Below are 23,781 nucleotides of genomic sequence, written 5' to 3' on the forward strand. Positions count from 1 at the left end.
TAAAAGATAGTATGTCACTTACCCAGAAAGAGTCTACATCTCCTAATAAAGTCATCTCTTTCCACAGTCTCACATTTTCCCACCTGTTATTTCCTTATTTCATGGGGTCACCTTGAAAATTCTCCTGGAAGGCTGGCTTCAGAGAGCCTCTGTACAGTTGCTTACCAAAAAGCAACCAATCCCTTCCAGGGACTAATGCTTAAAAAAAAAAAAGCAAATAAATTCCTTCACTATGAAATGAGGCAGTTTGTCCCTGGTGGCTCTTTTAAAATACAGGGACGTCAAGGGAGACCAAGTCTTACCTCCGAGTGGGAGAAACGGGGGCCTTGCAGTGCTGCTTTACAGATATAAAACAGGTCCAGTCCAGATTCTTTTCAAGAAACCACAGGCATGAGGTTCCAGAGGCTGGAGCATTCCCACATCTAAGACTTCACTAGGGGGCTGCGGCTGAAGCTGGGCCAGGCCAAGCAAGCTCTGGCACAGCCCAACCCACCAGTGAAGTCTGCGCAATCAAAGCCAGCAATTACTGCTCTCCGGCTGCGGCTGGGCTTCAAAGTAAGTGAGGCAAGGCCCATCTTACATATGTTCAGACTTGGGCTCCCTCCACCAGGAGTCACCACGCATTTGTACTGGGGATGCAAAGGCGGCACGAGATCCCACCCCACCCCATATAATAGAACCCCTTGCTCTCCTGGACCAAATTCCAATCTTGACAAAATATCCCATCAACCAAAGGGAACCAGGAACCCAAATGGGCAGAGTTCCTTACTAAAAGCCCAAGCAATAAAGATGAATCTAAAGATTTCAAGAGTGGGCCTGTTCTGGGAGATCAACAGCACCAATCATGGGCCAACAGGACTTTACAGACCCTGACTCAGGAGTGAAGAAAGGGAAAGCGGGAAATTCCTTCTCTCTAAGCTCAAACAAATGTAAAATCCTACCAAAAGCAGAGCGCTTGGCCAGCTCATGTCCTGTGGGTTCCTTCGCAGGCTGTCCTCTGGAAGGGAGGGCCAAGGAGACAAGCCTATGGGTGAGCTCTGAGGTGGCGGAGTGGAGGGTCAGGAGCAGGCAAGGGCCAGCCCTGTCACAGTGCCACTCAGGGCTCACTGGCCAGTCAGTTCAAGCTGTCCAGGCCAAGGCAAGGGCAGCAAAGCTGGTGTCTAGGAACAAAATGCACCCCCGCCCCATCATGTAATATCACTTCCTTGTTCAGAATTGGTGAGGTTACTAAAAAAGTGAGTTGGAATAAAAGATCCTTCCTTTGTCGTCCTCTTCCTTTTACGCCACTCTCAATTGCTACTAACAAGAGGCAGGAGCCTTAAGCGATGTGCAGTTTGAGGGGAGAACATTAGAGACTGGTTTTATGAGAGGTGAACAGATTCACAGTTTTAACTGCAAAAACTGCATTCCAGCAGCACACCACACACCTCATGCCTACTGTCTCCATTTTTACGCCTTGGGAAAAACTGACAAAAGCCTGCGATTTGAAGGTGTGAACTCCTCTGCTGCACAATGTCATGTGTGCATGAAGGAAGAGAGGTACAGACTTCTAGAGCAGGAAGCAAGCATGGCAGAGCTAGTCTACTCCTGTTGTTTTAGCAGAGACTGAGGAAAATGATCATAAAATGACTGGCCCATGGTGACCCCTAGAGAGTCCCAGTGCTGGGCTGTTCCCTAGGCCTCCTGGCACCACAAAAGTGACAGTCTCATTGACTCGAAGGTGGTCTTGTCTATAAGAAGCTGGTGAGGGGGAAGGAACAAAAACACTGTCCATTGGGCACTGATTTGCCAGGGACTGGGACATGGACTTTAGAATTTCACATAATCATCATTACAGTTTCAATCTTCCCACCCACTTATAGATAAGGATACTGAGGCTGCATGAGGTTCAGTAACTTGCCAAAAAGGTCACGCAACTAATAGGCAGCAGGATGAGCTTCTGAACTCTCAACACGTGCTCTCTCCACCATACCTTGGAACTAAATTATCATTCACTTTCTTCTCTCCTTCCTACCTTCCATCATTCTGTCTGTCCATCCCTAGGCAACAACCCCTGTATCCTGGTGGAGGCAGTCCACATCTGTAACAGTGCCCCCCAGGATATCACGCTCTATTTGAAGAAGCATGATAAAGAGAATCAAACACATAAGTTAACTCTGAAATTTAAGTCCCTAAGACTGGAAATATAACCTACAAAAGCCAGCTTCAGCTTCTTGACAGTAAACATTACCCAACATTTGAGAAAAAAAGAAAAATGAAAATATGTGGTTAGGAAGGTTAACACTGAGTTTTGTTTCTGCAGCTGAGTGACTCCTTAGTCCCAGCATTCAAGACTAGTTAGTTAGTCCTCTAACCACAAAGCTCTAAAACAAAAAGGATTCCCAGAAGCTGGAGGTAGGAGGAAAGGGGTCACTGGCCACTCCTGGATTCATGTTCTACCAAGACAAGGTTGAGTGACCTGTGCGGCTTCCTCCGCTGTGGCTATTCAGAGTGAACTACCATCGGCTCAACCAGACTTTGGCAATGTCAAGATGACTTTGAGACAAGTCTGTGACTGTTAATGAATTACTCCAGGGGAATTCTTCTGTAGCTACTGGTTTCTCTTCCTGATCAGCCTAGCCTTCTGTGTCTGTCTCCTCTGTGAGGACGTGTGTCCTATTTGTAGGCTGGACCTCCTGGTGCAGGTCATGACCGCTAGATCCTTCCTATCACGGGAAACATGGGAGAAATGGTCTTGAGCAAGTTTTGAAGGAGAGAGCCTCAAAAGCCCACTGCAGTTCTGTCAGCTGAAGGGCTTCCAGAGGACAATAACTAGCTAGGTAGACCTTCCCCATCTACTCACCTCCAAACGCTATCCAACCCACATTTCTCTCACACTAAAGATGCCAAGTTCACCTTCCTCAAACGAGGTGACAGGATCAGGGCACACTTTTGTCTTCCCCCGCCCCCCCCAACCAAGCCCTTCCACAGTTATGACAGTGTTTGTGTGTGCACCTGTGAATCTGGTTAAGCACAGGGAGGTGATAACTTGTGTGGGTTAGAGTGTGGGCTCTGATGACAGACAGTCCTGGGTTGGGTTTGGATCCTGGGTCCATTGGTTACCACCTGGAAATCTCGGGCATGCACTCTGAATGCACCAAACATGTTTCCTCATCTGTAAAGTGAAGATAAGAAGCTGCTCTACCTCATCAGGTGCGCTGCGGGATGTGGGAAATGTATGTGCAGAGCTGGGTGAGTGTGGGGCAGGCGCCCTGAAGCAGCGTAGTGAGTGCAGTAAACAGCAGAGGATGGAGAACTTGGGCTCAGAGCTGACAGTAATTCACTCTGTGGACGCAGCGCTGCTGCTCACCAGCTGCGTGGCCCTGGACAAGTGATGTTTTCTCATCCTTCAGACAGGACTGAAATCTGTCCCCTCCACAATGGGGCTGTTACAGAATGAGAGGAGGCAACACATGCAGAGGCATCTGTTAAAGCCTCCGGAATGTGGCAGGTGGTCCATACAGGTTGGGACCATTTCTGCTGTTCCAACTTCACGCGACACATTTGGGGCAGCAAGCAAGATTCATACTATTACAGAACTTCTGGTAGAAAATTAAGACCAACAGAGTATTCTGCAAATTAATTAAAATATCTGTTATGAAACGGAATGTTTCGAAAAGCTGATGCTAGATGAGAAAAAGTAATCCCAATAGAAAAAAAAGTTAGATTCACAAAAACAATATCTAGGCATTTAGAAAAATTTAGTTCAGAGACAGATGTAAACCTTAAGCCTAAAAGTGAGCAGTTTAATTTTTAATGCTTTTAATTTTTCTCTCATTCTGTCAAAAAAGAATAGTTACTTTGCTAAAGGTCACGGACAGCTATGAGCAGCAGGATTCCCCACTCATATGGCTTTCAGTAACATGGCAGCTTCATTTATGAAGAACACTGCTGAGGAAAAACACGTTAAAATGATCTCAAGGTATCACAGTAATGTCATGAAATTTATGTGCAAAAATAGCACATTTCAGCCTTTCTTAAAAGAGCCCTACCCTCTATACCCCAACTCAGACTCCATTTACTTTTAATTTATATATTATTCAATTAAGCTTCATTTTTCTGGTTCCTAAATCCACACAAATCCTAAGAAACATATTATTGTGGGCAGAGGGTATAGTCCCAAACAGCAAAGGAAGCCACAAAATAATTATTAAAAAGCAGTTTCGTAAAATTCCACATTATTTGGGGTCATTTAGAATAGTATTATATAAACCACCATACTCCTTGTGGCATATATAATATCCACTGTAAAATAATGGCATGACGTATTTGTATTCAAATCAATTTCAATGTACTCTGCTGAAGAAGACAGAGTTGCATCCAAAAGTGTTTTGAAAAATTACATATTTTGACACTTAAATAGGTTATCTGAAAAACTCCATTATTCAGAAGGGCTCATTTCCACACAGTTCCTCACAACTCAGTAACAAACAGTTCTATCAAACAAAATTTATCCGAAACACTTCTTTTTCATTCTAATATTCTACTGCATTGATCTTAATTTCATTTTGTAAGTTTTCATGAACAATACTAAACATGAAGCATCTCAAGAGGGTTTTAATGAACCTCATATACTTCTCTCCCTCTGCTATTATTTTTTAATGGCATCCGATCAGTCTTGCTTACCTGAGGGTCTATTTCTCTGTTTCTGATCCCCAAGGCAACTTAAACACAATTCTAGCTCCTCTGATCATTAAGGAGAGAAAAGAGAATTGATGGAAGGGATACTGCCCATTCTTAAAAGCTTTCACTGCACCTATGAACCTAACCCAATTTCTTTACTAACACAGAGCTGTCTAGATAAAACCACCCCAACTACCAGCTTACTAGTGAGCTATAGTGGACATCTGTCTGGCTGCTGCCCAACTCTCCTCTCCATTATCCCAACTCCAACACTGTTAGAACAGTGAGCTCCTGACAGCCATTTTGTACAATATGACCTTCTCCTCTGACCACAGCTGATTATGGATTGGGGTGGAAGTTTGACCCAAGTTGGGCTAACCAGAGTCGCTTCTATAGAATTTGAAAGAATTATTGTCTCTTTGGGAGATGATATCATAACAACATACAGCTTGAGTGCTCTGAATATATGGCTCAAAGAACTGAGCAAGTCAATCTGGGAAAGGAAGGAGGAAGTGATTTTCAGGGAAGGGCAGATGGAAGAAGCAGGGAAAGTCTCTGGACAGCTTTCTAATTTCCAGCTTTCTTTTTGACCCAACTGCACTACTGTCCTTGGATTCCACAAGATGCTCCTATATCTTTAAAATACATTTCTCCTTTCTCCGTAAGTGAGCATGGTTTGTTTCCAGCACTTACCATCAAGAGGCTCCCATGAATGCGCCTAGGGACCCTGGAGCAATGGCCAGGATGGGAAAACCTGCCGTCTACGCATAATTGAGTCCAACCACACTGTCATTACGCTGCTATTGCTATTTAAGACGATGAGACCAAGACTGAGCTTATCTGTAGTTAAGTGTCATCACCTTGTGAATCCTGTACACATTTCCTGTTAGTCTGTGACAGATGTCACAGGGATTTGTGAACACAAGCATAAGAAGAAGGAAGACATGGGTAGGCCGTCACCTCAGACTGCAGCATTCCCAGAAACGACGCGTAAGGGAGCCTCTCCGGGCCACCATAACCTTCACCTCCTATGCAACGATCTAGCCATCCGCACGCCGGCAGTCGCTTCCATAGGACCTCACCACTGTGGTAAAATGGCAGCCCAAGTTTCCCCCAAGTGCAGGACAGCGCTGAGCAGGGTGCAGACATTTTCCCAGGAAGCACCGAACTGTGGCCAAGGGTAGCTGCGCTGCCACGTGTTGACCTGGCTGCCATGGGACGCTTTGTTCTCCCCAGTTTGACACTCCCCTTCTCCTCCCCAGATGTAGGCTTCCTTCCCAAGAGTTCTGAACCCCCAGGGGTCTTTTGCTTGTTTGGTAACAATTCTAGCTGAGATGCTTTCTAAGTATGTTACAAAAGATAAAGAATGGAAAACAGGATATCATTTTTTCACTTTCTAGTTGTGGAAGCCTTAATTTTCACTCTGAGATTTGGACGAGACTTAAGAGTTCTTCAAGCTGCCACCAACTTCCTTTTAATTTTATTAATTTTTAAGAACCTGGTTTTGTTTTCTAACTAGACATAACCAAGAAGCTTACTGATACTTAATGTTGGTGACGACATTGTGGAACAGAATTTGGAACAAAGATTAAGCAAAAGTGTCAAACTTACCAGAGTGAGATTCAAAAATCATAGGAATTAAATATTTTTCTCAATGAGACCACTGAAAATATTTAGAACTCTCCCTGGCAGCTCTAAGAGGACAGGGCTAAATGTTGAACACCAGGCACAGTTCCTGGCAGACCCTCAGGGTTGCAGTCCTCTCATTGGTCCAGATGATGCTTCTGTTCCCACTCTGCAACCTGTCAGCTCTGTAGCACAGCTTCACAGGACCCAGGAGCCCCAAGTTCTCAAGCCTTAACCACCTCATCAGGCTCTCAAACATCATCATCAAAGAAAAGCCAGAAATAATCTTTTATAAAATGTAATTCCAAGTACTGAACATTAACTTAGCTTAGCAATTACCTCTCATGCTCATCTCTTGGCCCCAGGGAAATAAAGGCTGAAGTTTTTATTTAGCAAAATGTGTTTAACCAGAGGATTTTTTTAATCTTTTTTCTCCCCCCCGAGACAGAGTCTCACATTGTCGCCCAGGATAGAGTGCGATGGTGCTCTCTCGGCTCACTACAACCTCCGCCTCCCATGTGTAAGTGTTTCTCCCTGCTCAGCCTCCTGAGCAGCTGGGATTACAGGCGCCTGCCACCACACCCGGCTATTTTTTTTTGTACTTTTAGTGGAGACGGGGTTTCACTATGCTGACCAGGCTGGTCTCGAACTCCTGACTTTGCGATCTGCCCGCCTTGGCCTCCCAAAGTGCTGGGATTACAGGCATGAGCCACTGTGCCCAGTCTTTTTTATCTTTCAAAAGTAGCCTGTTCCTTCTTTTAAATTAACTCTTATGTCATATAACTAAAGGAAATACATTAAAGTATCTAAAAATATCTTTTCAATCTATATAATTTAAAGATGGTAGACTTTTTGTACTTGTTTTGATAAATATTAAGCCAATTTTGAAAACTGTTTAATTAGTAAACTCAGAGTCATAATTCTCTCCAGCACTTTAAAAATTATAATTCTTTACTTCTTTAATTTCATATAAATCTTAATTAAGTCAGGAAGAAAGCAAAGTTCAGTATTTGATAATGATCTCTAACTTCTGACAAATTTAAAGGTGGTATTCCAAATCAAACATATACCCAAACACTGGAAATTTACATCAATTCTATTACTATGCTATCAAACCCCCAAATTCTGCCACCAACCTGACAGCTTGAGTGCTACTACAGGAAGCCTTCCTTGATTTCACTCCCATTTACATATTTCTTATTCTCTTATTCTATTTTTGTATCAGGGACAACATGCCACTTCTTCACAGCATAAAACATACTCTTTTATAACTACCCATTTAATATGTCTGTATCTTCTTAAACTTGAAGCTCCTCCAGGAAGGGATAGGGTCTCATTTGCAAGCACTGCCACCGCCTAACAGGATTCGTGACTTAACAGCAGTCCTCACTAAATGTTTGCGTGGTGAGGAAACAAGTGATTAGACTTCATGACACTGGCCTTCCAGCTGGACCCAGGACAGTGTGTGCAGCCTTACCCCTGAGGTCCTGGGCTCCCAGCATTCCCACAAATGACTAGTCCGAAAAGCTAAACGGATGAATCTGGCCTCTCCAAAAGATCCTGCAGCTTGGGGACCACCATCTCCAATCTGGAGGAATGGCTTTTAGGGATCTCATTTCCAATTATCCTAAAAGTTTCTCCGCAGTGTTGAGACCACATTAATGGTAATTTATTTGTTTCAATCTGATTTCACCAGAGTGAAAATTTTTTTAATGCTCAAAAGTAGAAACACACGGGGAGACAGGAACACAACCGGGTGAATGAAGCACTGCTTCAGGAGCCAGCCTCTCTGCTGGGCTGCATACGGCCACAGCGCTGTCACTGCCTATCAAAAAATGGGAAGCATTCCATGAAACCCATAGGATCTTTAAAGAAATGAAAACACTAGTTTTTTGTTTTTTAATTTTTCTTTGAGGGATGGGGTCTTACTTCATCACCTAGGTTGGAGTGCAGTGGTGCAATCATAGCTCACTACAGCCTTGAACTCCTAGGTCCAAGCTATTCTCAATCTCAGCCTCCTGAGTAGCTGGGACTACAGGCGTGTGTCATCACGCCCAGTTAGTGGTTTTTATTTTTCGTACAGACATAGTTTTGTCATGTTGCCCAGGCTGGTCTCAAACTCCTAGCCTCAAGTGATCCTCCCACCTCTGCCTCCAAAAGTGCTGGGATTACCAGCATGAGCCACTGCATCTGGCCTAGCTTTACCTTTAGTCGTCAACTTCCCTTCAGAACTGAAAACCAGCTGTGTGAGATTCCACATCACACTCTTTGACAGACTGGTTATTTTGGTTTTTTTGAGACAGTCCTGTTATGTTGCTCAGGCTGTAGTGTGGTGGTGTGATCTCGGCTCACTGCAGCCTTGACATCCTGGGCTCAACAGATCCAACCACTTCAGCCTCCCTAGTAGCTGGAACTATAGGCACACGCCACTGTACCCAGCTAATTTCTGTAGAGAAGGGATCTTGCCATGTTGCTCAGACTGGTCTCAAATTCCTGGGCTCAAGCAATTTACCCACCTCAACTTCCCAAAGTACTGGAATTACAGGAATGAGCCACCATGCCGGGCCTGTAGGATTGGTTCTAATCAAGTATTTGATTATTTCTAAGGTGAGGTCAGCACTAGTATGACTGTAGTCTGGCAAACAAGAAACCATATTATTACATTAGTGGAAAATCAAATCCTCAAACTAGAGGCAATGTTTCTAATATCCCAGGACACAAGGTAGCCATCCTGGGGAGGAAAGAGGGACACGGGGTGATCTGTTCAGGAACTGAAGAACAACCCCATCATGTATAAGCCATTTTCAAGGTCATGCAGAGCCACTCAGACATAAAATGATGACTATAAATTAGGAAATGAAAAAAGAGATCTGAGTCCCTATAATAACACTGGGAGGCAGTGCAGACCACACAAAAGCAAAGCAGACCAGAAAGTTGGACTTGAGGGAGAGACAGACAGGGATCTCAGAGGACGATGGACACAATCCTTCACTTATACTGAGAAACCAGAGGCTTTAGGTGACCTGCCCCAGGCCACATAAATTTACACAAGAGCTAATCTGGGAGACTGGGTGACCTCATTCCTGTGCTCTGCTGTTTCCATAACATGACGCTCTGTTCCCTTTGTCTTTCATTTCTTTGCCAGGGCTCTGTTCCAGAACAGAAGACCCCCTCCATTTTCTGTGACAACAGGAGTTATTTCTGAGTGCCACCTCCTCAGAGGTGCCTTTCTTCACCATCCAGCCTAAAAGCAGACCCTAATTTACTCCCTAATTTATTTTTATTATAGTACTTATAGCTTCCTGTTTGTTTTTTTTAAATCAACTACCCTCACAGCAACATAGTGAGCACTGTGAGAATAGGGACCTTCTTTGCTCCATCCAGCACTCTATTTCCAGGTCATACAAGTCTCCACAGGGCCTATCTTAGGTGCTCAATAAATGCTGAATCATGACTGAATAAGTCAGCTCTACACAAACAGAATATTTCTGAATTCCTACAACAAAGGAAGGGGTGGGGGTACAACAGAAATATTATCATGGCTAATTTATGGAAATCTTTATGAAGGTGGATCTGAGCTCCTCTCTACTCTACAATTCTTATCCAATAACTGCCAGTTCTGGTCTCCAAACTCAGGTGGTGTGCAGGGCAGTGACTTCAAAGGCTGCATGACTGATCCGGGAATGAGAGGGAGGGCAACACCAGAGACTCTGATTACAGGAAGCTCAACCAACTGGAGCCTCACCAGTGGCGGGATGGCCTGAGAATGTTTTTGGGGGGTAGGGTGGAGAGAGAGGGTTATTTTTGTTTTTCTTGTGCAGGATAGAGAGAACATCTTAACCTTAAGAAAATATAAATAAGTGACAAGAAAGCACAATGACAGCTGTGACTTACTAGAAAAAGATGTCTGGGATACACTTTAGGACAAAAATAGCCATCTTTTACATCTAAAATACCACAGGATGCTAATCGTGAAGAACACCAAATCGAGTACCAAACTCTGAAATACAGAAATACATTTTTGCATGCTTTTTAATAAAAACAGCTTCACAGATTTTGGTGCAAACAGAAGTGAAGTAAATCGAGTACCAGCCCTTAGCACACTGCCACTCTGAGGGCTTTCTGTTTAGAGGCAGAATATGAAAAAACTTCTGGCCATTCCTAAGTGTTCAGTAATTAAAACAATTTTTTTTCCAAAAAAAAAAAAAAAATACAAGGCTTATGATTTTGACTAGATTTACTTCTACTAAGAAGCCATGAGCTACAGGGGTGGGTGTCATCGGCCATGCTTACATCCTATCTGTGCTTCTAATAACCAAGCCAGGTGACTGGCTCAGAAGAGGTTCTTGATTAATAGCCACTAAGTTAAAACAATTATATTACTTTTTATCTTATATGAAGGGACGGTCCTCCCTTCACTTGGAGGAAAGTTTGCCCTCAGTATTAGTTTAGAAGAGTTTTGATATCATAAAACTACAGTGATGGGATTTGGAAAAACCTGGGGAATCTGAATAAAGATGAAGAAAGTTTCACAGAGGAGAGGGCAATTGACTTAGGTCTCAGTAGGAGGAAGGAACGCGTCTGAGCTCCAACTGTGTGCTGGCCGTGGGGTAGATCCTGCACATCAACCACCGCAGGGGGTAGGTATCAATATTCTCTTTTTCCAGGTAAGGAAAATGAAGAGTAAAAAGCTGAAGTAGATTGCTCAGGCAGTCACCTGATTTAAAATTCAGATCTATTTGGTACCAAAATCTCTGCTGGTCCCTTTGGGCAAGTTGTTTGAAACCTCAGCACCAAAATTAAGTTCTAAAAGTGTAGGTAAGGGCCACCAGGCTTAGTCAAGAGCCAAATGAGCTGCAGGATAACACTCTTTTCCTAAGGAACACTGCAGAGATCTATCCATTCCTCTGTAAAGGAAATGGGCTTTTGAAGCCCAGGGACAGCATGTGCGCTGCCCTCCCGCCATGTGGGGAACTGCTAATAATTTTGTTTGGACTGAGCACAGGACTCAGAAGGGCTATGCTGAAAGTGAGGGGAGGCAGACAGCAAGAATGACTGGGGGCAAAGCTACAAGCGCAGGGCTGGGCAGACCCACACACTAAGTGGCGGGTGCTTTATGTTTCAGCCAATGGGAAGCACTGGCTGTTTCCATGTCGGGAAGTGACATACAATCTGAGTTGTGGGAAATCTTTCTGGGAGCAATGTGAAGGATGAACTGGTAGAAATAAAGCCTGGAGGCAGAAAAATTATTAACATGTATTACAGTACTCCAGATGGAAAGTCTGAGCACCTGAACTAGGGCTGTGGCAGTGGCAAGTGTGAGAGAAAAGGCTCAAGACAGACCCCAAAGACAGGGACGGGAAGACTTGGTGATTGACTGGACGTGTGTTCCTAGAGAGAGAAAGGATAAACAAAGGCAGCTCCTTTGAGAACTGTTACCAGGAGAAGATGTACACATACTGCTAATTCAAAGCTTAATAAAGACCAAGCCTTAATTTACAATGTCAGGTTCCTTGGGCTAGTGGTCATGTGGAAATAAATAAAAAAATTATAGTAAAAAGAAATAAAATATTACTTATAAATACTAGAGTAAAATCTAGCAAGTTACCAACAAAGAGAAATACTTGATAGAAGAAACACAGTTAAATAAGTGCCCATGCCATATTAAATAACAGAAAAAAAAAAGCATATATAGCTTTCTGACTAGAAACAAATATATTACTTTTGAATGACTACATGTGATTTCAATTGAGAAAAAATCTCTACTGAGCAAAAGCTTGGGAGTCCTGGGCTAAAATGGTGCTCCTCAGACCCACCCTGGATTTGCTGAGTAAGATGGCATTTTGCTTACTGTTTGCTGTCATTTGTTCTTTTTTTAAGCAGGCCGATTTGCCACTGATAGTAAGAAATGGTTTAGAAGAAAGAGTTAGGGGAAAGGAAATGGAGGAAGAATAAATGGGCCAAAAGGGATAGAAAAGATAAAAGCATACTATATTGCAAATACATAGCCGGTATAAAAACCATCAGATTTTTTAAAGCACTAATTTGATTTTGCTGAGTTCTCCTCTTTAAGGAGCAATGTTGAATGAACTCGTTATGAGCAAGAAGATTCACAAGCAAGTGCCTCTTTTTATAACAACTAACGTCAGCAGTAGGACCAGAGAGTCGTTCTTACCATGTTTCAGATGTAGGCAGCTGTCATTCTTGGACCTGTACCTGCAGAAAATTGTGTCTTTAACAAATTTTTATTGAAGAGGTTTTTGTACATTCCAAATACGTAGTAGCTACAATATCATGTGAACTTGTTTGCTTTACTTTTCATGGTTCTTATACCAGCCATTTTTATTTGTGCAGTACAAGTAGTGGTCTTATTTTTAATGAAAGAAAAAAGGAAAATAAATGGGACCTCACTGATGTCTTGAATTAATGTACAAGAAAGACAAACCCTATCATGATGTTTTATATTTTTAAAAAACTCAAATCACAAAAGAGATTCTCAAGGGAATACCAGGTAACACATCATTTAATCATCATAAAATATTGTATCTTTAAGGAGTTATATAAAATAGTGAAAAGGCAAGAGTGTTAAAGCAAAGTAAACACAAACAGAAGCAAAAATAAAATAAATAAACAAAAATCCCACAGTTCACAACCACGATTCCAGGTGACAGGGTTTGGGAAACAGTTTCTACATGTACCTTCCCACAGTCACATTTAAAAGAAGGGTCTTTTAAATTTTTTAAAAGAATTTCAGGAAGAAAAAGCAGAGTTACAGAATCATGAGTTATAGTGACAGAAGAAAGAATGTGTAGAGAAATGCAGACTGCTTTAAAAGGTGCTTGTCAGAAGCCTGAGGATTGACTGGAAAGTCTCATGGTGCCTACCTGATGTAGATTCCTGTAGTTTCTCTCTCTTCCTCTTCTTTTTCTTACCCTGGAAGAAGAGAGGTATACTGTCATGTCACAGATTGTACCATGAACACAGATGAATGTGATGTGGAAGTACAGGTAGGCGGTCAACAAAGAGGTAAAGATGACTCATTCTCTCTCCCTCTTCACCATCTCTATCTAGAAACAAAGTCAGAGAGCAAGAGAATGGGAGAAAATAGTGACCTGCTGACCTTCGTCTCTATAGCTTCATATTTAACATCATCAATATTGACACCGTGGGTAGACTCTTTGTCTCTTTCTCTCCCCCCGCCCCCCCAACACACACGCACACACACAATGATGTCCTAGAGCTGTGGCCATAGGACCTTCTCTCTCTCTCTCTCTCACACACACACACACACACGGATAATGATGTCCTAGAGCTGTGGCCATAGGACCGTCTTCAAGGAAAGCCAGCTTAATGAGCTATTCCTTTTCTTAGTAACCAGCACACTTAGAACCCACTTCTGGTAGTCCTTAAGATAAACCTTACTGTGAATTCCATTGTCTAACTGAAAGTTCCCCGGTGTTAATCGAGTACCCACAGGCCCTGTGGCACAGGCACGACAAAACCAAGGAGAAAGGGAGAAGAGATTGAGAGAACCTGAGAAAACTGGAGATATCTCAAAGACTTATTTCTGGCAATTAAGGACCTTGCTTCCTAAAACAGACAAAATAACATGGATATGCACACCATTTTAAATACATTTCAAAACATCTCAATGCCAGACTTAAAAATTTAAATCCCACTTATAGTGATCTAATATTCCCTTTTCCTTCATAACTATTTTGCCCTCAAAAATAATTTTAGGCCGGGTGTGGTGGCTCACACGTGTAATCCCAGCACTTTGGGAGGATGAGGTGGGCAGACTACTTGAGGTCAGGAGTTTAAGGCCAGCCTGGCCAACATGGTGAAACTCTGTATTTACTAAAAATACAAAAATTAGCCAGGCGTGGTGGCGTGCACCTATAATCCCAGCTACTTGGGAGGCTGAGGCAGGAGCATCACTTGAACCTGGGAGGCAGAGTTTGCAGTGAGCCAAGATCATGCCACTGCACTCAGCCTGGGCAACAGAGACTCCGTCTCAAATAATAATAATAATTATTATTATTATCATTATTATTATTGTTATAAGAGCAAGACCCTGTCTCAAAATAATTATTGTTTTAATAGCGTATAGCCATAGTCTGCTTATAGTAAATGACCAACCTGCATCAGGTATTTTCAAATAACTAAAATGGAACACATATCATATCCAATGTCTCTAGCTTACATCTGCTATAATACTCACATTAACAATTTTTTAAAAGCTGTAATATTGTACCATATATATTTTGTGGCTCTACAAAAGTGCATATTTCTGCACCTCAAGATAATTCTTCATGTCATATGGCCATTGAGGCTTTAACAGCTTCAGAAGGGTGACTGAAATCATCCTCCCTAACACTGAGGCAAAGAACAGGTATTAGTGACCCTGAGAAATGGCACATCAAAAAAGAAAGGAGTCTTCTTTCAAGATTATTATTATTTTTTGAGATGGAGTCTCACTCTGTTGCCCAGGCTGGAGTGCAGTGGCGCAATCCTGGCTCACTGCAACCTCCACCTCCAGGGTCCAAGTGACTCTCCTGCCTCAGCCTCCCCAGTAGCTGGGATTACAGGCACATGACACCACGTCTGGCTAATTTTTGTATCTTTAGTAGAGACAGGGGTTTCACCATGTTGATCAGGCTAGTCTTGAACTCCTGACCTCGTGATCTGCCCACCGTGGTTTCCTGAAGTGCTGGGATTCCAGGCATGAGCCACTGCGCCCGGCTTCTTTCAAGATTATTAAAGGTGCTCTGGGGACAGAGTAGAGAGGGAGGGCATGCTTCTTTCGGGTATCCACAGCGGTCCTTTCAATGTAATTACTGCAAGGTTTGGAAGTTGCTACAAGGTTGTTTCATGTGTCTGGAACCTTATTTCACACTTTCTTCTCAGCTCCATTTACCCTTCAACCTGTGTCTCAAGTGTTATCTATTCCATGAACCTTCTCTACTCCACACCTTGTTCGTCCATCCCTCACCTCAGGCAGAGCTGGGGCTCCTCTTCTGCGCTCCCCATGACCCTGAGCTCACTGCATGACTGAATACCTCACAGGTGCTGTAACTGGCTGTGTCCCCAGAGCACCACCTGGGTCTCTTAGCACCACGCTCCCCCACTTGCACATGCCTAGAACATAGCCAGCACACAGCGACCATCTGAGGCCTGCACCGTTAATGCTTCTTTAACGCTTCTACTGCTAAATCAAATAACCTGTTACCTTCTAGGTATCAACCAGTTCTTCAAGAGAATCTACATTTATGATATGCAAAAAGAACTAAGTAGTTTGGATGTTTTAATGTCAAGTTATACAAAAACCCAAATTCATGTATGGTAAAAATAAAAAAAATTTTTGTTAAAATTATATGGACTATATAATATTGGGAAGCATTAAAAACTAAATTGAAAAGTTCTAACATTATAAATATTTGGCTAATCTCACCCAAGAAAATTTGTGCACTATTAATTAGCCTGTTATTAGCCAAAGTTATAAAAACAAATTGAAATTACAAATCTATGTCATGTAATAGGGTATTTTAATATTGAATAATTGAGACATATATTTCACACGATCTCACTGAGGATCAGGGTACCATTCTGGTGACACTAAATACCTTAATTTTACCTTTATTCTATCCCTGTACAGTACTGTTATTTAAAGAACAGTATCTTTAGATAAAGTACTATCACTGATCAGCTTCTGTTTGCCTCAGTAATTGAATGACTTATTCTGATTATGATGAAAACACTATGAATGAAGCTGGGCTTTCCCTTCATTCAAGGAATATGCAAAACAATTTCCTTTAAAAGTTGTGCAGAGGGAAATCTTTAAAGATAAATTCACATTACAGTAGCTTTCTTTAAAACTACTTTTTTCCCACCCATCGACATGGAGAAAAGAAGAGAGAGCAGAGAAACAGACAGAATATGTAGGTGTTTCTTTTGCGTCTTTTTAAAAGTTAAAACTCATTACTTAAAGAATTAGAAAAATAAATGTAAAGGCATTCAACAAGCAATGCTGAATAAAATTCACAGCACAATGAAGTTTACAAAGGTCAAATGAGGAAGATTAGCTCTCCCCCTTTAGACAAACTACATCCAAAAGCCACCCAGAGCAGGATTAGAAGACTATTTATTTATCTTTTTCTTGAGACAGAGTTTCACTCTTGTCACCCAGACTGGAGTGCGATGGCGCAGTGTGGGCTCATTGCAACCTCTGCCTCTTGGGTTCAAGAGATTCTCCTGCCTCAGCCTCCTGAGTAGCTAGGATTACAGGTGCACGCCACAATGCCCAGCTGATTTTGGTACTTTTAGTAGATACAGGGTTTCACCATGTTGATCAGGCTGGTCTCGAACGCCTGACCTAAAGTTATCTGCCTGCCTCAGCCTTCCAAAGTGCTAGGATTACAGGCATGAGCCACCATGACCGGCCAGAAGAAGACACTTTTGAAATCCTCTGGGTGAACACTGATCTTCCTACTTACAGGGTGTGCCAGGGGCTCTATACAGAGATGGTAATTGCTGCTCAGAAAACAGAAGCCTGGTTCAGGGGTGAAAATTCTTCAACTACAGCAGTCTTACGAAGGTGCGGTGGCTCACGCTTGTAATCCTAGCACTTTGAGAGGCTGAGGCTGGCAGATCACCTGAGGTCAGGAGTTCGAGACCAGCCTGACCAACATGGAGAAACGCTGTCTCTACCAAAAATACAAAATTAGCTGGGTGTGGTGGTACATGTCTGTAATCCCAGTTACTCAGAAGGCTGAGGCTGGAGAATCGCTTCAACCCGGGAGACAGAGGTTGTGGTGAGCCGAGATTGTGCCATTGCATTCCAGCCTGGGCAACAAGAGTGCATCTCTGTCTCAAAAAAAAAAAAAAAAAAAAAGAAGGTACTGGAAGACTGAGCTAATCCACTCAGGAGGAGGAAAACCATGTACATTTTGAAGTCAGAATGACCTGGGTAAAAACTTCAGCTTAGCCACCTACTACAAGGCCTTGCATAAATTACCTAAACTCTTCAGCCCCTCAATTTCCTCACCTGAAAAATGGGGTGATAATATTCATGTAATAATATTCATTCCACCACTGGGTTGCTGTCAAGAATTTAAGACAGTTCCTAACCATCAGCATATGGTAGTTATTAAGGCAAGCCAAAATAACTCAGAAGAGCTGACTATGCTGTTTCCCATAAGTAACAGACTCTTACTTCCTGTGTCAAACTTGTATCCAATGTCTGAGCTCCAAACCTTGACCGGTAAAGTGACTTTTTGTGTGGAGCACATTATAGGAAATAAATTGCAACCCATTTCCAGAAATAAGTTTCCATGTGTGTATGACCTCAGATATGCATCCTTGTCATCATCTCTGAGAACGTGAGCCCCACAGGAGCACCTAAAGCAATGGCTACATATTAAATTGTATATTAATTAATGGCTTCGCTCTTGCTCTTTTAAAAAGAAATAATTCCACTTTTATTACAACTGACCTTGCTGGCATTTCTAATGCTTGTCTCACACAGACCCTGAGAATTACTATAGACTGAATGTTGTGTTCTCCCAAATACATATGCTGAAATTCTAACCCCTAATTTGATGGTATAATGAGGCAGAGCCTTTGGGAGGTGATCATGGCCTGAGCAAGGAGCTCTCATGAAGGGGATTAATGTCCTTATAGAAGAGACCCTGGAGCACTCTCTTCTCCCTTCTTCTACCTTGTAAAGATACAGCCAGAAGACTGGGACCAGGCCCTCACCAGACACCAAACCTGCCTGCACCTTGATCCTGGACTTCACAGGCTCCAGAAGTGTGAGAAATAAACCTGTTGTTTATAACCCACCACGTCTATGGTATTTTATTATAGCATGCTGCATGAACTCAGACATAATAACTGCAAAATATTAAATTATTTTAAGAGCTTAAATAGTGAAAATTACTCCCCTCTATAAAATAAAAGTCTTTGCCCTATCAAGACTATATAAGTAAGATGCTCAAATTCTACAGTAATAAAACAATTGGCACTACAAATGAGGTATTTCTTGCAGATAAAATTAGTAAGACTTAAACATGATATACGTACACTGAATAGAATACATGATAGATGCTGGGGTACAGTAACATGAAAAAAGAATTTTTTACCCAGATCTAAGTAGTTTGTGGCAAAACAGTCACCTGAATACATTGTTTATAAGAAGTGTAAAATAATACAGTCCTTTGGAAAGCAATATGACAATATGTATCAAGAAATTTAAAATAGCAGGTGCACTGGCTCATGCCTGTAATCCCAGCACTTTGGGAGGCAGCAGCAGGCAGATCAACTGAGGTCAGGTATTCAAGACCAGCCCGACCAACATGGTGAAACCCTGTCTCTACTAAAAATATAAAAAATTAGCCGGGCATGGTGGCGCACGCCTGTAATCCCAGCTACTTGGAAGGCTGAGGCAGAAGAATCACTTGAACCCAGGAGGTGGAGGTTTCAGTGAGCCGAGATCACACCACTGCACTCCAGCCTGGGCGACACAGTGAGATTCCATCTCAAAAAAAAAAAACCAAAAAATAACTTTAAAATATTTATATCCTTTACCTCCACAATGAATCTCTTCAACGTAAGTAATAGTCCTAAATACAGAAAAGAACTGTTATGTATAGACATGTTCATTGAAGGAATATTTACATTTGTAAGAAAAACAAAAGGGAGCAACTTAAACGTCTAAAAGCAGGAAAAAATAAGATTAAATAAATTGTGAAATTCACTTAATGGAATATTGATATACATAAACACTGTGCCATGAGAAATGCTTTTTATATATAAGATTGAGAAGTATGCAAGAAACATGTATATATATGCACACAAATATACAAGTAAAAAAATGCATAGAAAAAATATTAGAAAGTAATATAAGTAGTTATTACTAACGTTGCCTTTACATAGTAAGATTATGGTCTTCTTTTTTTTAAATCTTTCTTATACCAAATTTTAATAATAAAGTATTAGTTTATTTTAAAAATTTTATTTAAAAGCATTCATTAGCACCCATAGCTAAGAAAAAAAGATAGCTCAAGGCTTTCGTAATGCAATATATCCATGAAATCCTTATTACAAAGTTCATTAACTTCCAAAAATTAAGTAGTACCAGCATTATATACACCCTAAAACACATTTCCTTCTTGAAAGCAAAAAAGCAAATGAGTAAGAGTGGAGAGCCACGGGAATGGAGGAGGGGCTTACATAATTGTCTCTTGCAGACCAGCCTGGATAAAGTTGCATATGTAGCTGTCTTTCTTTCCGTGCTAATTCATAATATTTAGCCTGCTCTTCACGGGAGAGGGCATGCCACTAAAACAGAGAGGAAGGAAGAAAAAAACAAAAATAAGCAAAATTGCAATAGTATATTTTATGTTTCAAAAATCAAAAAATGAACATATTAAGCATTTAAACTTTGATTTATTTTTAAATTGCAGAAGACCAAGTGCCAAGTGCTATAGAAATCTACTTAGAGTCTAGTGGCTACAGTGAAACTCAAACTTTGGTTTCTCTATCCTGTTCTCCGATATCACATGAAACACATCAAAGTCAATCAAAGTATTCAAAGTAAAATGATCTCTGTCACCCACCCTTTCTGTTTTCCAATATAAATTAAAAAGAACTTTCAATGGTGAACCTCAACACCCAACTTAACTGTTTTTCACAGTTAGTAGCATATTCTGATATCTGAGCCCAAGTACTTTTTATTTATGCAAAATGTGATAATTTCCAGATGTCTTTTAAAACAGATACACCCTCTCCTCATATGAACACTTTCCCGTTTTGTCATAGGAAGAGTCTGAAACCTTAATCATATGCTTGTCTATAGAGAAGGACATGAAAAGTCAGTATGTCTGTCTCCGTCTCTTCACTGTCTCCTCACACTCATATAGATGCTGTCTATAGGGACAACACTGATGACACTGTCCAGTCACACAAGCACATTTTATGGCTATGGCTTTTAGCTTCCTTTTGATGATCAGCAAGGGCCATTATTTAAGTTTATTTTGCCATCTAGAATTTGAGACTATAGTTTCTAATATGAAGAATGTAGCTGCTAATATCCTACAAACTTTTTGTCTCCTTTTCACATAACTGATTATATAGCATATATAACAAAGTAGTTTATGTAGGAAAGGTATCTGGGATTTTAAGGGGTTTACATTTGCACACTGCTTTGCATACATCTGTGCATGACTCACCCCAGTCCCCAGCAGACAGTGTTCATGTATTTTCCCAACTTCCCCAATGCCAGGACCTGCCAGCAGAACTTTCCAAGGGAGAACCATCTGGGATTTGGGGGAACCACTGTCCATGAGAGTATGACACAGAAGCGATGGTAGCTACACAAGGAGACCAACCAGAGCCCACACTACGCACACAAACATGCTCACCTAAGCACATACACGCAACACACACACACACCACTCACATGCTCACCTGAGCACACATACCCACACCCACATGCATAACACATGTGCTCCTCTATGCACATAAACTACATGCACACCACACATGCTCACTTTTGCACCCGGACATGCTCACCCGTGCGCACACACAATCTGTCAGCTGGGAGCCTCCCTGCTCCTGTTCTCCCCAGCTCTCAGGTGTGGAGCTTCCCATTTTGCTTCCTTCCCATTCCAGGCTATGAGATCCTTTCCCATTCACGGCTGCCCTGCATATCAATTTTTATCTCCCTGTTCATGTCTTTTAAAATGATTTTTAAATAAGAAGGATGTGGGTGGGTTGGAGGAATGACCGAGTGAGAGAGGTTGATGAGAGAGAAAATCTTCTCCTAGAGGAGGCTATATGTCTAAGTCTTAATCAACTTGGACTCAGCCCCTAAAGTGTAGCTAAGAAAACAAACACCTGCTGCTCTTGTTCGACAACAGAACATGAAGCTGATTTCAGGACACGATAGCACCTTCTGGCCACACCCCACCTCCAGTTCCAGCCTCCAGTGTGAGAAGCAAGAGTTCCCACTAGCAGGGCAACAGAGTCCATTTCCTTTGAAAGCCCCTTAAAAGTCAGGCTGTGCCGAAGAGAATAGGTGATTTATTGTTTAATTGCTTTAGAAGTGCAGAGTATGAGGTTAAAAAGCATGACACACAGCAGGGCTTGCCCTGAGCCTAAAGTCAAATCAGGTGATGTGCTTTTGTTTAAAAAAAAAAAAAATTAGAGGGAAGTGCCAGAAAAACCAAACCAAACAAAACAACCCTAGAAACAGTTACCTGAAGCACAGTTCTTTTTACTAGTAGAATAAACCTTAGACAAATTGAGCCTAAGAAGAAGCTGTTTCTGGGGCAGCAGCGGTGGTTTAAATTGAGATGGAAAAATCACACTGCTTCTACAAACTGACAGCTTTTTAAACCTGGAACACTGGCCTAGTATTACAGACCTTCACAGGGAGAAAAACCAAATTGGACACAAAAGGAAACATCATCGGTTTTTTGATTTTTTTTTTTTTTTTTTGAGACAAGGTTTGGCTGTGTTGCTGGAGTGCAGTGGTATGATCATAGCTCACTGCAACCTCGAACTCCTGGGTTCCAGCAATCTCCCCACCACAGCCCTGAGCTAGGATTACAGGAATACATTACCATGCCTGGCTAATCCTTGATTTTTTTAAAGAAAAGTGATATTTATGGTAGGGTGCAGTGGCTCATGCCTGTAATCCCAGCACTTTGGGAGGCTGAGGCACACAGATCACTGGGGGCCAGTGGTTCAGGACCAGCCTGGCAAACATGGCGAAATCCTGTTTCTATTAAAATACAAAAATTAGCCAGGTGTGGCAGTGCATGCCTGTAATCCCAGTTACTCAGGAGGCTGAGGCATGACAATTGCTTGAACCCAGGAGGTAGAGGTTGCAGTGAGCCAAGATTGCACCACTGCACTCCAGCCTGGGTGATAGAACAAGATTCTATCTCAAAAAGAAAAAAGAAAACTGATATTTACACAGTGAGCTTTAGTGCTAAATGAAGATGACTGGCAAGAGGCAAAGTTTTACCAGTAAGGAAAAAAACAAGGGACAAAAAAAAGAAAAGAAGACAAGAAGTCTTCCATTTTAAATTTATTATTTGACAAGTATCACTCCCTTGTATACAACACCTTTTGTCAGTATAATTTTACATAACTTACAGCAGCTGAGAAAACCTGGATTCATAAATACAAATTAACTCCCAAAATAGATATCAAGGTTGGGTCTTCTACCCAAACAACCAGGTATTTTTCAGTTAAAACAAGAAACAGGTTGACAAAAAGATCCAAGCTAACGAAACAGAATATAAGGCAAGGAGGCAAAGTAGGCATAAGCTAAACTATTTACATGTTCAATTGCTTTAAGTTCTCTGATCCCCCCCTTTGTTTTGAGACAGAGTCTCACTCTGTTGCCCTGGCTGGAGTGCAGTGGCACGATCTCAGCTCACTGCAACCTCCGCCTCCCAGGTTCAAGTGATTCTCCTGCCTTAGCCTCCCGAGTAGCTGGGACAACAGGTGCCCGCCACCACGCCCGGCTAATTTTTTGGATTTTTAGTAGAGACGGGGTTTCACCATGTTAGCCAGGAAGTTCTCTGATATTTCTAATGTACAAAAATGACTCACAAATAGAAGATCACGTACCAAAATGAACAGTAGATAAAATGATAGAATTAAAGTTTTGCATTGAAAACAAAAACAAAGTCTAGTACAGAGCTGAAAGATGGTCTTTCTTTACAGGAATTTCTGAAACACAATTGACGAAAAATGCTTCTCTATCTCTGTTTACTGCAAAATAAAGAGTCAAACTTTTTAAAAATCAAATCTCTTTGTCAAGATTTCACCAAGTTGTGGGGAAAATACCCATTTAATTTGAATAAACTTGTACAGTTCCAAGATAAAACATTCTCATGACAAATTTGTGATAAATGGATTTCCTTTAAAAGCCAGGAAGGTCTGAAGAGAAAAGCCTTATTTTAAAATAAAATTTGTCCTATTATTATTTATAATGTGGATTAAAAATAAAACTTTAATTCACGTGAACACTTCTATTTTAGAGATACAGTAAAGAGGAATAAAAAATCAAAAGATAGAATGTTCTGGGATGGATTTAAGATCCATTTTTAAGAACTCAAATTGTCCCAGTGTAAAACGTCATGATTTTGATGCCAGAGACTTTAAAGAGCTAGCAAGGGCTGCCCTGCCAGAGGGGAGTTATGAAAGGATAGAAAACGTGATCTTAATCAAAGATTCAGAGGCCTATAAATAGAAACAGGTGTCTAAATCAGAGACAGACAGAGACCACAAATAAGAACCATCCTTTAGGACACATGCTCAGATCTGGGGATTGTTAAGGGAGCTGGGAAAGTAGCAATTGTTGGAAATGTGCATTAAGAATAGGAAGCATACCTTCATTTCATATCCTCACTTACTCTCTTGAGCAGGAAAGTACTTCCCACCGGAAGGTCAGGGGGCCCTTAACTCAAAAAAGAAAAA

The 23,781-nt window shown here is 41.6% G+C and overlaps 1 protein-coding gene across 4 annotated transcripts in view; it reads right to left on the reverse strand.

Annotated features, from left to right (window-relative positions):
* LEF1 (lymphoid enhancer binding factor 1) overlaps window positions 1-23,781 on the reverse strand; it is a 122,198-nt gene that overhangs the window by 3,313 nt on the left and 95,104 nt on the right. For 2 of the 4 annotated variants that reach the window (XM_010373202.2, XM_030915164.1), the window contains exons 9-11: window positions 19,519-19,626; window positions 13,173-13,221; window positions 12,464-12,504 (exon numbers count right to left, since the gene is read on the reverse strand). In XM_010373202.2, the coding sequence (XP_010371504.1) occupies window positions 12,470-12,504; window positions 13,173-13,221; window positions 19,519-19,626 (192 nt within the window). In that variant the 3' untranslated portion in view covers window positions 12,464-12,469. The remainder of the gene's footprint in view (window positions 1-12,463; window positions 12,505-13,172; window positions 13,222-19,518; window positions 19,627-23,781) is intronic. The other 2 variants (XM_010373201.2, XM_030915159.1) reach the window with 1 other exon arrangement.

The sequence above is a fragment of the Rhinopithecus roxellana genome, chromosome 2, assembly GCF_007565055.1.
Source record: "Rhinopithecus roxellana isolate Shanxi Qingling chromosome 2, ASM756505v1, whole genome shotgun sequence".
NCBI classification, from domain to species: Eukaryota; Metazoa; Chordata; class Mammalia; order Primates; family Cercopithecidae; genus Rhinopithecus; species Rhinopithecus roxellana.